The 15,083-nt window shown below is 38.4% G+C and overlaps 1 protein-coding gene across 1 annotated transcript in view; it reads left to right on the top strand.

Moving 5' to 3' along the window:
• Nucleotides 1-15,083, top strand: part of LOC126234666 (probable ATP-dependent RNA helicase DDX28) — a 76,255-nt gene that overhangs the window by 7,889 nt on the left and 53,283 nt on the right. The window contains exon 3 of the mRNA XM_049943407.1: nucleotides 8,177-8,323. Within this exon, the coding sequence (XP_049799364.1) occupies nucleotides 8,177-8,323 (147 nt within the window). The remainder of the gene's footprint in view (nucleotides 1-8,176; nucleotides 8,324-15,083) is intronic.

Below are 15,083 nucleotides of genomic sequence, written 5' to 3'. Positions count from 1 at the left end.
TGTGTGTGTGTGTGTGTGTGTTAGCGGACAAGTCTCGGGGATAGTGTCTGTCTGTGAAACTCTTTGTGCGACCTTCAGCATACTGGGCAAGGGAGTTCTTGTCAGTGCAGATATACTAGCCCAGCTGGACAGTCTGTATGGGAGGGATATTTTGGTGTGGAAGGGATGGCAGCTGTTGACATGCAGGTACTGTTGGTGGTTGGTTGATTTGATGAAGATAGAGGTGTGGGTGGAGCCTTCAGAAAGGAGCTGGTCAATGTCCAGGAACATGGCACCACGAGTTGAGGAGGACCCTGTGAAGCAAATGGAAGAGAAGATGTTGAGATTGTGAAGGAATGAGGATAGGGTGTCTTGGCCCAGATCATGAAGATATCATTGAACCTGAACCAGGCTAGGGGTTTAGGATTTTGGGAGGTTAGGAAGATTTCCTCTAGATGGCCAATAAACTGGTTGGCATAGGAGGGTGCCAAGCAGGTGCTCATGCTGCAGTGCCACAGATTCGTTTGTATATCGTCTCTTCATAGGAGAAGTAGTGTGTTTTAGGATAAAGTTAGTAAGGTGTATGAGGAATGAGGTAATGGGTTTGTGGTCTAAAGGACTTTGGGAGAGGTAGTGTTCAATAGCAGCAAGGCCATGGACATGAGGGATGTTGGAAGCCAGATGGTAAAGGGGTGGGGGTGGTCGAGAGTTGGTCAAGCAAGTGATTGTTATCTTTGACATGAGAGGCTAGATTTCTGTCTCCATCTTTTCTAAACTGTGCAGATGGGAGTTACCCTTACAACACATTCTCTGTTCATCAAAATTATCCTGCCCTCAACCAAGGGTATTCCAACTTGGAGTTTCCGTCATTTGATTTAGACAGAACTAAATTCTCTATACAAGAAACTGGGACAGTAGTAATGAAAATTAAATCCCAACAGCTGCGATGAACTCAGTGACTCAAGATGTTCATTATTGCATGTGGTATAAATTCAGCTACTGTCGAGGCGTTACACTTGCAGCCAGAGGAGGGCATATTGAAAATCTGTAAATTTTCATGTGTGTTAATCAGATGTGATTTACAGAATACGGGATATAGTCCAGGAAATATAGCCAGCTGAAATTAGGCCCATCTTTAGAATTACCCTGTGTTTCTGTAAGCCAACACATTCATTTACACTATAGTAACACGTGTACAATAAATGATTTTAACTCTACTCCAACCGGTGTTTCCTTCTCCACCCTCTTTACATATGTTGGCAGTGCATTATGAAGAACAGCTCTATGTCTTTGAGTGTGAGTTGTTCTTGCTCGCTCTACATCGAGGGATCCACAGTTATGAGTGTTATAGCTGTAATTGCTAGTAGTTTGCAGGTCTCTGAAATTAGCTCATAAATATACATTTGTGTATGTATAAGCAAATAAAACTTTTTAAACAGGGATTTGCAGTGCTTCAGCCTGGAAAGATGAAAGAAATAGCCAACGAAATTTTAAAATTGAAATATGATATTGTAGGGCTACAGGAAATAAGATGGCAGGGGAATGGGCAGATAGATAAACCTGAGTACTCATTGGTATATAGTGGACCAGAAGAAAGAACAGGCCAACTTGGAACAGGGTTTATAATAACTAGGGAAGTTAGGAAAAGCCTTCTAGAATTTGAACCCATAAATGAAAGGATGTGCAGACTCAGACTAAAAGGTAAATTTAGGAATATATCAATAGTTAATGCACATGCACCAACAGAGGAAAAAGAGGATATAATTAAAGAACAGTTCTACGAAGACTTGGAAAAAGTATACGGTGCAGTACCTAAATATGACCTGATGCTAGTAATAGGAGATTTTAATGCAAAAATAGGGAGGAATGAACATCTGTATGGAGTTTCTGGAAAATATTCACTACATGAAGAAAACAATGAGAATGGAGACTTACTATGCCAATTCGCAGCAAGGAATAATATGATTATTAAAAGTACCTGCTTTCCACGTAAAAGGATCCATCTGGGTACTTGGAAGTCTGCAGCCAATGGAGTAGTCAATCAGATTGATCATATTTTAGTGATTGCACACCACTCCACGTCAGTTACGGATGTACGGAGCTGCAGAGGACCAAACTGTGATTCACACCACTTTCTGATAAAATCAGTCTTGAGAGAGAAACTGTCACTAACAAATGGCAACAGAATGGGAAAGATGATGAAATGGAATACAGACAAACTGAACATCCCTGATGATGTAAAAAAATACCAAGTAACACTAAGCAGAAAGTTGAGCAATGAAGAGACCACAGTAGGAGTAGATGAAAGGTGGAACAGGTTTGAAAAAGCCATTAAGGATGCTGCAGAGGAAATAATAGGCATAAGAAGGAACAGAAGAACCCAGGAGTGGCTTGATGAAGATTGCAGGTCAGCAATAGAGGAAAAGAACAGGGCAAGAACAAAAATGCTACAGAGAGAAACCAGAAATAATGTGGAACAATATAGAGAATTAAGGAGAAGAGCTAACAGACTGTGCAAGAGAAAGAAAAGAGAGTGGAATAAGAAGAAATTTCAAGAACTATAGGAACAGAGTGAAATAAGAAAGTTCTATCATGCCATAGGCAAAATGAAGAATAGATTCCAACCAAAAACAATGGCCTGTTCCAGTAAAGATGGGAAAATGATAAGGGAGGAAGAACAGATAGTGGGAAGATGGGCAGAATATTTCAAAGATACACTAAGCACCAGCCTATAAGATGAAGAGACAGCTGCACAGGAGGGAAGAGTGGAGCTGGAAGTAGACAATGAAACCAATGAGGCAAGAAAACCAACACTACAAGAGGTCTCGTAGGCTGTGCACAAGTCAAAAAACAATCGAGCCCCTGGGGAAGACAGCATAATTGCTGAATTAATAAAAACTGGTGGTGAGGCTGTAATAGAGGAACTGCACACATTAATATCAGATATATGGGAAACAGAAACTATGCCAGATAATTGGAAAATTGGAATAATAGTCCCCATTTATAAGAAAGGGGACAGAACAGCATGTGAGAACTATAGAGGTGTAACACTCCTAAGTACAGCTTATAAGATCTTCACAAGTATATTAAACGAAAGGATACGGAAATGTGCAGAAGGCATACTAGGGGAATATCAGTGTGGCTTTCGACCGGGCAGAGGAACAACTGATCAAATATTTGTGATAAGGCAAATGATGGAAAAGTTCTATGAATATGATATAGATCTGCATTTCTTATTCATCGATTTCAAACAAGCCTTTGACAGCATAAATCGGCAAGAACTATACAGAGTACTGAAAGAAGTTGGTATATGTGCTAAATTAGTAAGACTAATCAGAATGACAATGACAAAGATAAGAGCAAAAGTAAAGGTCCTTAGGAGAACAAGTGAAAGCTTTGACTTTAATAAAGGTGTGAAGCAAGGGGATAGTCTCTCCACTGTCCTATTCAACATTGCCCTGCATAGTGCAGTAAATAAAATCAACAAAAGAGGCACCATATTTATGAAAACTAGCCAGATATGTGCATACGCTGATGACATTGCTATAGTAGGAAGAAATACCAATACACTCCTAGAAACATACCGGGCAATGGAAACAGAAACCTTAAAAATTGGCCTCATAGTAAATGTAAACAAAACAAAATATATGGTAATGTCACAATCTGAGGCCAGAAGAACCCCTAAAAACCTAAACATCAATGGGAAATGCTTCAATGGAGTGTCCTCTTTTAACTACTTGGGAGCCCTAATAACAAATGATAACAGTATTGGAAAGGCTATAAGGGGAAGAATGCAAGCAGGAAACAGAGCTTACTTTGCAAATATGCAGCTTTTCAAAAGTAGCCGTGTTACAAGAAAAACTAAATTGCTAATATATAATTCCCTAGTCTGCCCAGTTATCACATATGGCTCAGAGGTATGGACGTTGACAGAACACGATAAAAATGCTCTAAGAAGCATTGAGCGGAAAATACTACGCAAAATCTATGGGCCAATAAGGGAGGAAGAAGGCTGGAGAATACACTACAATGCTGAATTACAGGAGTTAATACAAGGCAGGGACATAGTAAAATTTGTTAAATCACAGCGAATACGATGGCTAGGACACTTGGAGAGAATGGCAGAGGATAGAATTCCAAAGAAAATGATGAAAGGTATGATCCATTCAGTTAGGCGAAAAGGGAGACCTAGAAGAAGATGGATCGATGAGGTAATAATGGATATCAGCAATATGGGAGTCCGGGGGTGGAAAAAAGCAGCAAATAACCGAGAAGTGTGGAGGAAGATTGTTGAATAAGCCAAGGCTCACCAAGGGCTGTAGAGCTACTGAAGAAGAAGAAGAAGAAGATTTGCAGTGCACCTTTGTAGATCTGTGTGATGGGATGTGAATAGTCCTTTTGTGTAATGTAAAATTTTATTCAACTGACAACTACTTTTACCCTAAAAAAACTATTCCCTAATCTCCAAGGGACTTAAAGTAACCAGAGTAAGCCATTCAATTGCCTTCTGAGGGCTATACTAAAGAAATGATTCTTAGAGCAAAACAAGCAGAACTGAGTCTCTTGGAGAATTTTGCTACATCGTCTTTCCAGTTTTAAGTCGTTATCAACATACATTTCTAAATTTTTTGTGCACTGCACCCTTTTTAATTCATTTCTGCCAAGGATCTTCCAATTAACAATCTTGTTTTTGATTCATTTTCCCAGACTGAACAAAATTTGTTTTGTTCACACTAAGGGTCAGCCTGTTGATACTGAACCATGACTAACACACTACGCTGTGGTACACCTATTTCAATTCTTTTTGCTCCAGATAATAATCTGACTGTATGATTAAGATGAGCTGAAGTGAGTTCCTCAACCTGTGACCTATTTTGCAAATAGAATTGAAGCCATTTTTCATTTTTCCACTTATTGCCATTGCTTCCAACTTATCTAAAAGAGTTTCATGACTAACAGTACTTCAAACTTTAGAATGATCTAAATTAACTCTTAGAACAGTGTTGTTATCTGGGTTTCCAATTATTTCATCAGTGTAATGCATTATAGCTGTTTCTGTACTTCTACCTGCTGGAAAGCTATGTTGATTTTTGTTCAACAGTTCATGGTAATTTAAGTGCATGATGATTTGTTATTCCATTAACCTCTCAAATACTTTAGAGAATGCTGAACAGTGAGATATAGGTCAATAATTTTCAACTTTATGCCTATTGATTCTTGAATAAAGGTATCACTTCCAAAATTTATAGTCTGTGTGGGAACACACTCTCAATGAGTGATAAATTAGCAATGTATACAAAGGACTTTGCAATTTGTGAAGCAGAAAGAATTATAAGTGACAATGGTATTCCATCTACACCTGCTGACATTTTACAGTTGAGACTTTTAATCACCCTTACTACTTCGTGTCCACTAATTGGAGCTAAAATTATGCTGTATGCTGATGTACATTTCATAAGTTTATCCTGATTTGTGAAATTTAATGTTTGGGAAGCATTGATAAAGTAATCATTTATGTAATTTGACGGGTATTTTTTGCCAATATTGATGTTGTCAGCATTTGTAAGTGTGATTTCCTGCTAGATATATCTCATCTACATCTACATGACTACTCTGCAATTCACATTTAAGTGCTTGGCAGAGGGTTCGTCGAACCACAATCATACTATCTCTCTACCATTCCACTCCCGAACAGCGCGCGGGAAAAACGAACACCTAAACCTTTCTGTTCGAGCTCTGATTTCTCTTATTTTATTTTGATAATCATTCCTACCTATGTAGGTTGGGCTCAACAAAATATTTTCGCATTCGGAAGAGAAAGTTGGTGACTGAAATTTCGTAAATAGATCTCGCCTTGACGAAAAACGTCTTTGCTGTAATGACTTCCATCCCAATTCGCGTATCATATCTGCCACACTCTCTCCCCTACTACGTGATAATACAAAATGAGCTGCCCTTTTTTGCACCCTTTTGATGTCCTCCGTCAATCCCACCTGGTAAGGACCCCACACCGCGCAGCAATATTCTAACAGAGGACGAACGAATGTAGTGTAAGCTGTCTCTTTAGTGGACATGTTGCATCTTCTAAGTGTCCTGCCAATGAAACGCAACCTTTGGCTCGCCTTCCCCACAATATTATCTATGTGGTCTTTCCAACTGAAGTTGTTCGTAATTTTGACACCCAGGTACTTAGTTGAATTGACAGCCTTGAGAATTGTACTGTTTATCGAGTAATCGAATTCCAACGGATTTCTTTTGGAACTCATGTGGATCACTTTTCGTTTTTTAGCGTCAACTGCCACCTGCCACACCATACAGCAATCTTTTCTAAATCGCTTTGCAACTGATACTGGTCTTCGGATGACCTTACTAGATGGTAAATTACAGCATCATCTGCGAACAACCTAAGAGAACTACACAGATTGTCACCCAGGTCATTTATATAGATCAGGAACAGCAGAGGTCCCAGGACGCTTCCCTGGGGAACACCTGATATCACTTCAGTTTTACTCGATGATTTGCCGTCTATTACTACGAACTGCGACCTTCCTGGCAGGAAATCACGAATCCAGTCGCACAACTGAGACGATACCCCATAGGCCCGCAGCTTGATTAGAAGTCGCTTGTGAGGAACGGTGTCAAAAGCTTTCTGGAAATCCAGAAATACGGAATCAACCTGAGATCCCCTGTCGATAGTGGCCATTACTTCGTGTGAATAAAGAGCTAGCTGCGTTGCACAAGAACGATGTTTTCTGAAACCATGCTGATTACGTATCAATAGATCGTTCCCTTCGAGGTGATTCATAATGTTTGAATACAGTATATGCTCCAAAACCCTACTGCAAACCGACGTCAATGATATAGGTCTGTAGTTAGATGGATTACTCCTACTACCCTTCTTAAACACTGGTGCGACCTGCGCTATTTTCCAATCTGTAGGTACAGATCTATCGGTGAGCGAGCGGTTGTATATGAGTGCTAAGTTGGGAGCTATTGTATCAGCGTAATCTGAAAGGAACCTAATCGGTATACAATCTGGACCTGAAGACTTGCCCGTATCAAGCGATTTGAGTTGCTTCGCAACCCCTAAGGTATCTACTTCTAAGAAGCTCATCGCTGTCTTATTTTGTACGGTTTCCCACATAGATTTTGATTCGTTGTCTGACTGTCTTACTATGCCATCATCTCTAAGCAAATTTGCCTGTGCAATTATCTGTCGATATATTTTGTTGTAAGTCTTTATATGTTCTAAAAAATTGTGAATATGTGCAACTGCTCGTTTGATTACTGAGTATTTTTAGAGTCCTACAGGAAATCTTAATGCCTGATTTAATCTAGGTACTAGATTTAATGATCCCATATGAATGGGCTCTGGTCAGTTTCTTTGGAAATTACGTTTCAAAATTAATCATGAACACTTATGAGAGAACATTACAAGCATTGTCAGTACCTGACTGTGGAAGCACTTCTAACCTGGATTCATTAATTAGACTATCTACAAAACTAGCAGTTTTCTGCAGAGAATTTCTTCTATAAGCGAGAAATACATCTCTCCCTTTCACAGTGAGAGCTGGAATTGTAAGAATGATGGCACTATGATCAGACAGTCCTAAATTAGTGTTAATAATTTCTGTCTGAGGTTTCACATTTGAAAATGTGTTGTCTATAAGACTTCCTGTTCTGCTTGTTTACAAGAGATAACTTGTTGAAGACAGTTAAAATGACTTTTTTAGTAAACATAATGTCCAGCAGAGACTCTTAATTTATTGCAAGATGATCTACATACTGCTATAATTATTATGTTACATAGCTCTCCATGCAACTGAACACCAGAAGCTTCAAGATGCTATTCAACACTCAGCACTTCTGCCTCACACTTTCTTTTGTGTTCAACATTAGATTTAAGAAAAATACAAACTCCTCCACTTTTGGTATCCTTCTTACAAAACAGGCGGGCCAGATAATGAAAGACTGTTGACTTTAACAAGAATTTATAGGTCAGCTAACAAGAGTGTCTGCTGGCTTTGAGTGATGTTTATATTGATACCTTCCAATTGTGTCTATTAAGCACATTACTCTCTACGTCTGAAAATTATTTTTAATTTTTATTTTTACTTCATGGGTTGATAGAGTGTGTATGACATATTCTATGATACTTACAGCCAAATAAAAACAATTTCATTTAAAAAATTTTCAGGAAGCTGTTATTACCTGCAAACGACAAGAATTTAATCACTACAAAAGTCAGACCTACAGAAAATTTGAAGTTGTACCTTTAGCATCAAAAGGATGGTATCATAAAAGGTCCAAAGGAGATTATTTTATCATCAATGCTTTTACAGAGGTGAGAGCAATTTTCAGTTAACTTAAGTACACTGAGTTACAACTGAATTATGACACTGTTCCATTGTGTGCACTCGGTAGTGTTATGTTAAATTGCTCCTTAAATCTGTATTTATATAAGAGCTAAAGGGTACTCAGAAAGTTGTGAACATATGCTGATGAAAGGAAAGAAATTTTTTATTAGTTTTTGATCAGTTTTTATCTTGGTGGCCATTTTACCTCACCATTTACCTCATAAACCGGTTATGGTTGTGGGATATTTCAGGACAACAATAATTAAAGAGTTAAAGTTTATTCAGATTGTTGTCAGGTCATATGATGATTCGTTTGCATAACCTTAGAACACAGCGAAAGTTAATAGTAATTAAGAGTAATGGGAGTAGTACTGCTTTATTATAATAGAGGAACACTATGGACTGATCACCAGTACATCAGTAATTAGCATGCTAGTATAAAATGATGATCATTGATAATTTTTTCAGTCTGGAACCGCGCGACCGCTATGGTCGTAGGTTCGAATCCTGCCTGAGGCATGGGTGTGTGTGATGTCCTTAGGTTAGTTAGGTTTAAGTAGTTCTAAGTTCTAGGGCACTGATGACCTCAGATGTTAAGTCCCATAGTGCTCAAAGCCATTTTTTTATCACCCCGGTGCTGCAAACATGTGTTATCCCATAGTGGGTCATTACCCACTCAAAGCATTAAACAGTGCAGCTGCATCAGATCCACCCAACTGCTTATTCATTTGCTAATTATTTTGCAGACAACAGCCTCAGTGTGGGATTGTGCTGCTAGCTGGGAATCTGGGTAATTTTCTTGCACGCATCGTAAATTTTTTCTCACCATAGCTTGCTGTCTATTTTATGTTACTGCTGCTTACTTGAACATACAACAGCACAATTTATAACTGTGATAGCTGAAGCAGAATAGCTATTGACTCACTTGTAAAACAGCAACGGAATGGTATAAGACAATGTTATTTGTGGTTGACACACTTTATACATGGGCGCACCCATTTGAGGATTAAATAATTGCCGTTTATCTCATAGTGCTAGCTTAATACTTACTTTGATTACATTGATATTTCTCAAAGGAAGCAGTTGCATATGTCTGTACTTACAAAGCCCTTTTACATTGTTACTACTTGTCATGCAGGTTTACAGTGTAGACTGTTACTTGCTACAACTTATAAATCTTTGAATGTAGATATTCAGGTAATTTGTAGAAAGAGTGAGTAATGAGGTACATTTTTAATTTTATTTTGAACTGGTTGGGATTTCCAATTTCATGCTTTTTGCAAGATGGGAACTTGAGGAATGCCTTTGCTGTTTGGACTCTTAGACAAGATGACATGAACATAATTTTAATGTGCCTTGTATTGTCATTTTGCAGTTCACAGTTCAGCTGAAACTGGTTCTTCTTGTCTGCAACAAAAACCATTAAACAGTAAACATATTGGGAAGTGAATTTAAGAATTCCAAGAGACTTAAAAACGCTTCTGAGAGAAGTGTAGTTATGTCCTTGTCCAAATATTGAACCTGCTTTCTTGTGCTGAATAAACACTTAAATTACTTTAGTGGCACTACTCCAGAAGATAATTCCACAAGACAAGGAATACAAATGTCCAGAATAGACCAACACTGCTGTCTTCAGGTCAACACAGTGAGAGATTGTTCTAAGAAGAGAACATGCTGAACAGAGCGTCTTGATTAATTTGTCTTTTTGCACAAGTATTGGTTAAAAGGACATCTGCTCTGAGCTTCATGGTAGAATCAGATAATAAACCACTTTGGTTGTGAATAGTGTTATTGGCTCAGTCATGACTCTTTACTTTTTGTCAACTCCATTTAAACTCATTATCCAGCTAGAATGCAAGGAATTTTATATATTGTGCTTCAATCAGTATGTGACTGTTAATGTCTGCTCCTGGTGCTAGCTGGTCACTGGTTTGAAATGGCATAATATAAGTCTTTGTGGTGTTAAGTATTTCCAGAATGAAATTTTAACTCTGCAGCGGAGTGTGCACTGGTATGAAACTTCCTTGCAGATCTGAACTGTGTGCTGGAGCAAGACTCAAACACGGTACCTTTGCCTTTTGCAGGCAAGTGCTCTACTGACTGAGCTACATGAGCATGACATACGACCCCCGTCCTCACAGTTCTAATTCTGCCAGTACCTTGTCTCCTACCTTCATTCTGGAAACATCCGCCAGGCTATGGCTAAGCCATGTCTCCGCATTATCCTTTCCTCCAGGAGTGCTAGTTCTGAAAGGTTTGCAGGAGAGCTTCTGTGAAGTTTGGAAGGTAGGAGAAGAGGTACTGGCAGAATTAGAGTTGTGGGGATGGGTCATGAGTCGTGCTTGGGTAGCTCAGTAGAGCACTCGTCCATGAAAGGCAAAGGTCCCAAGTTTGAGTCTTGGTCTGGCACACAGTTTTGATGTGCCAGGAAGTTTCACTTTTGGAGTATTTTGCTTATGGAGTAAAATAGACTAGTTATAGCGTATAAAAATTTCTTAGAGCATTAATATTTATTAAAAGCACTGTTTGTTTACAAGAAAATGATCACAAAGTTACAAAACACAATCCATTGCGGGGGCAACATCTAAAACACTATACATGGTCTATCATGGGAGCTACCACTAACATCACTGCTCACAATCTGTCTCTCAGATGACCACTATACGCACTGATCATAACCTGTCATATATGTGACTACTCAAAACACTGTACATAGTCCGTATATAGTCTCTCACTTGGCTACCGCCGAAGTCACTGGACATATACATGGCCCATTGCGAGAGCAACCATTGACATCAATGTGTACAGTCCATTGCTCGGGCAACCAATGTATGCACAGAACATATCCTGTTGCACATGTGACTTCTGATGACACTATCCAACCTGTTGCTCAGGCGATCTCCGAAATCATAGCTCTGTCACAATATATATTTGCAGCAGTGTGTGTGTGTGTGTGTGTGTGTTTTTGTTTTACATGCGGGTTCAGTGAATTTGCAATGGTTGGGAAGACATCCGATTCCTCTGCATCAAAATCCTGCTGGATTACCAGGATTGGACAAACAGTGTGATGAAACTACAGTCGGCAGGAACTGGGCGCTGCACTCGCAAACTCTGACGAGTCTCAGATGAGTGTTGTTCCAGTTGATGCTATTGGTAGGTGGGGATACACTACACATGGCCTGCATCTAAATAGGAAGGGGAAAGATAAGTTAGCTTGTCTATTAGCAGGTAATGTAAGGGGAGCCACGGTCGCACAAGGGATGATCCCTGTGGTTAATGGGACCAGGCAGACAGGTTTTTTAGATTAAAGCCAAAGTCCGGACAGAAAATAATCAAGAAAAATATAATAAAAGAAGCTTCATGTACAGTAAATAGGGATAAAGCTAAGGGTAGTATCACTTTACTTCATCAAAATAACAGGGGAATAAAGAAAAAAGTAGATGAGCTGTTAGTGTGTTTAGATGATTTCAAAAATAAGAATGAGTTTTCTATACTTTGTCTGTCTAAATATCACAACTGTGGGGATGAAAAGTGTCAGCATAAATGGGTATAATTTAGCATCTTACACTTGCAGATCTAGCATGGATAAAGGAGGAGTTGCCATTTACACAAAACAAAGGTATAAGTACAAAACTGTAAAAGTAAGCAAATTTTGTGTCGATCAGCACTTTGAAGTTTGTGCATGTGAACTACAGCTAGATAATATAGTGTTGATATTAGCAACAGTGTACAGGTCCCATTAGGAGATTGGGAGCTAGTCATAAAAAAGTTTGACTCCCTATTATGCTGTCTGTCAGACGAAAAGAAGAAGTTATTAATCTGCGGTGATTTCAGTGTAAACTTTGCAAGCAATTCTGATGGGAAAAGTGAACTAGAAGTGTTGTTAATGACATATAACTTAGAACCAGTAATCAATTTCCCTACATGTATAGCTCAAGACAGTAGCACTCTAACAGATAATGTATCTGTGCAGCAAGAGGATGTAAAACTAACACATGCCTTCCATGTGATAAATGGATTATCAGACCATGATGCACAACTGATTAACTTACAAAACTTAGCAGTGCTTACAGTTCAGAAACCATTAAGTAAAAGTGTAAGGCTGGTCAACCTGGTATCTATAGAGCACTTCAGAGAAAGTTTAAGAAATGTTAATTGGGGAGATGTATATCATTAGTCAAATGCCAATGATAAATGCAACATATTTCTTGATAAATTTATATCCCTTTTTGAACACTGTTGCCCCCCAAAAATGACCAAGTGTAACACCAAACTGTTTCTTTGAAAACCTTGGATCACTGCAGGTATTAAAGTGAATTTAGAAAGGAAAAGAAAATTGTTTAAGGCAACAAGAATTATTAAAGACCCAGAAGTAATTTTACACTATAAAAATTATTGTAACATATCGAGAAAAGTTGTCAGAAAATTTTAAAAAAATATGTATGTTAGAGATGAAATTAACAAATTAGACAATAAAATCAAATAAGTATGGAATGTTGTTAGAAGAGAGTCAGGAAAGTAACCACTAGTGTTACTATTAAAGAGAAGGAGACCATCTAAACCAACAGTACACAAGTAACTAATGTATTTAACAACCATTTCTAAAGTGCAGGTGAAAAAAATGGTGAGAATAGTTCAAAAGAAAAAGGCAGGTAGTACATGGAAGAGTCAGTTTTTAGAAATCCTAGTCAGGTTAGCTTTCATCCAACAACCTCTTGTGAAATTAGGAAAATCATGAAATCTTTGAAAAATAAATGTTCTGTTGGAGTACATGACATCTGTAACAAGGTGTTAAGAAAATGTGGAGCAGTTACAGCTGATGTTCTGAGTCACATCTGTAATGCATCACTAACTCAAGGCATTTTCCCAGACCAGTTAAAATATGCCATTGTCAAGCCTCTCTACAAAAAAGGGGACACCACAGATGTCAATAATTACCAACCAGGATCCATGCTCACAGCATTTTCAAAAATTGTCAAGAAAGTGATGTACTCGAGTGGTTAGCAGTCTCAGCAGTAATGGGATACTTAATAAATCACAGTTTGGATTTCAAAAATGCTGTTCCACTGAGACAGCAATATACAATGTCACTGCCCACATAATAGAGTCTTTAAATAGTAAAATGTCACCACTAATAATTTTCTTATCCAAAGCATTTGATTGTGTGAACCATGACATTATGTTACAGAAATTACAATTCTATGGTATAAATGGAACATTGTATGAGTGCTTTAAGTTGTACCTACAGAACAGGAAGCAAAAGTTCCTTTATATGGTTTAAGTGATTTAAGGAAGTTTTCCACTTCATGTAACTGCAGGTGGAATAGACTAATAGTAATTAATGTACACGCACCAACTGAGGACACTGAAGAGGTTGTTAAAGACGGCTTTTATGAAGAACTAGATCAACTGTGGGATGAGTTCTCCTCGTATGATACAAAATTAATCATAGGTGATTTTAATGCGAAGATAGGGAAGGAGGAAGCATTCCGGCCTACAATTGGGAAAGAAAGTTTGCATAACATTTCGAATGATAATGGCATAAGGGTGGTTAATTTGCCTGTTTCAAAAGACATGATTGTTGAGAGCACATATTTCAAAAGGAAGGACATTCATAAAGCAACTTGGGTCTCTCCGGATGGACACACCTGAAACCAAATTGATCATGTTCTTGTAGATCGGAGATAGCACACTAGTATAGAAAATGTTAGGACTTTCAGGGGAACAGACTGTGATTCTGATCATTTTCTTGTAGTTGCCAAAGTTCATCAACGGCTATCTACAGCAACATCAAGGTGTCACAAAGCAGAACTTGTTAGGTTCGACACTGACAAGCTAAATGATGAAAACTTTAGAAGAAGGTACATGACAGAAATTTCAAATAGGTTTGATGCTTTCAGCACACTCGAAGAACAAGACGAGGATGTAAATAAACAGTGGATCACTGTGAGGAATAATATCAAAGAGGCAGCGAAGGTCACAATAGGTACAATTAAGAAGAAATGGAGGAAACTGTGGTTTGATGAGGAATGCAAGAAATTGGTAGAGGCAAGGAGAAAAGTGCGATTAGATTGGGATAGAATGAGAGGAGTTCTTGAACTTGAGAAGGGAAGTTGGTCGTAGGCTACGGGCAAAGAAGAGGGATTATTTGAACAATCAAATTACAAAAATAGAAACAAACAGTAAAACAAAAAACATTAGGGAACTTTACCTAGACATAAATGGGTATAGGAAGGGCTTCAAGGCTAGGACAAATGCACTTCGAGGGGATGCTGGGGGAATACTGACAGACTCCAGTGCTATTATTAAGTAAATGGAGGGTGTGTTTTGAGCATCTATTAAATGTACACCAGGAAGCAGGAAATGAGCAGGCGTATGAAGTACATATAGCAGAACCCCAGATTCCTGAGCCAACATTAAAGGAAGTAAGAGATGCAATCAACAAATTGAAAAACCATAAAGCACCAGGATCAAATTGCATAACTGCAGAATTAGTTAAAAATGGGGGACAGAAATTTGTGGAAGTAGTTCACAAAGTGATAACTAAAGTATGGAACTCAGAGATGATACCTGAAGAGTGGCAGGAGTCGATTCTGATCCCAATTTTTAAGAAAGGCGACACAATGGATTGTAGTAATTATAGAGGGATATTGCTATTACCAGTATGTTCCAAAATTTTCTCGAATATTCTGCTAAGCAGGCTTACACCATATGCAGATGAAATTGTGGGGGATTACCAAGCCGGCT

This window comes from Schistocerca nitens, chromosome 1, assembly GCF_023898315.1.
Source record: "Schistocerca nitens isolate TAMUIC-IGC-003100 chromosome 1, iqSchNite1.1, whole genome shotgun sequence".
NCBI lineage: Eukaryota > Metazoa > Arthropoda > Insecta > Orthoptera > Acrididae > Schistocerca > Schistocerca nitens.
Note: the sequence above shows the minus strand (reverse complement) of the source record. Positions and strands in the feature narration are given on the sequence as shown.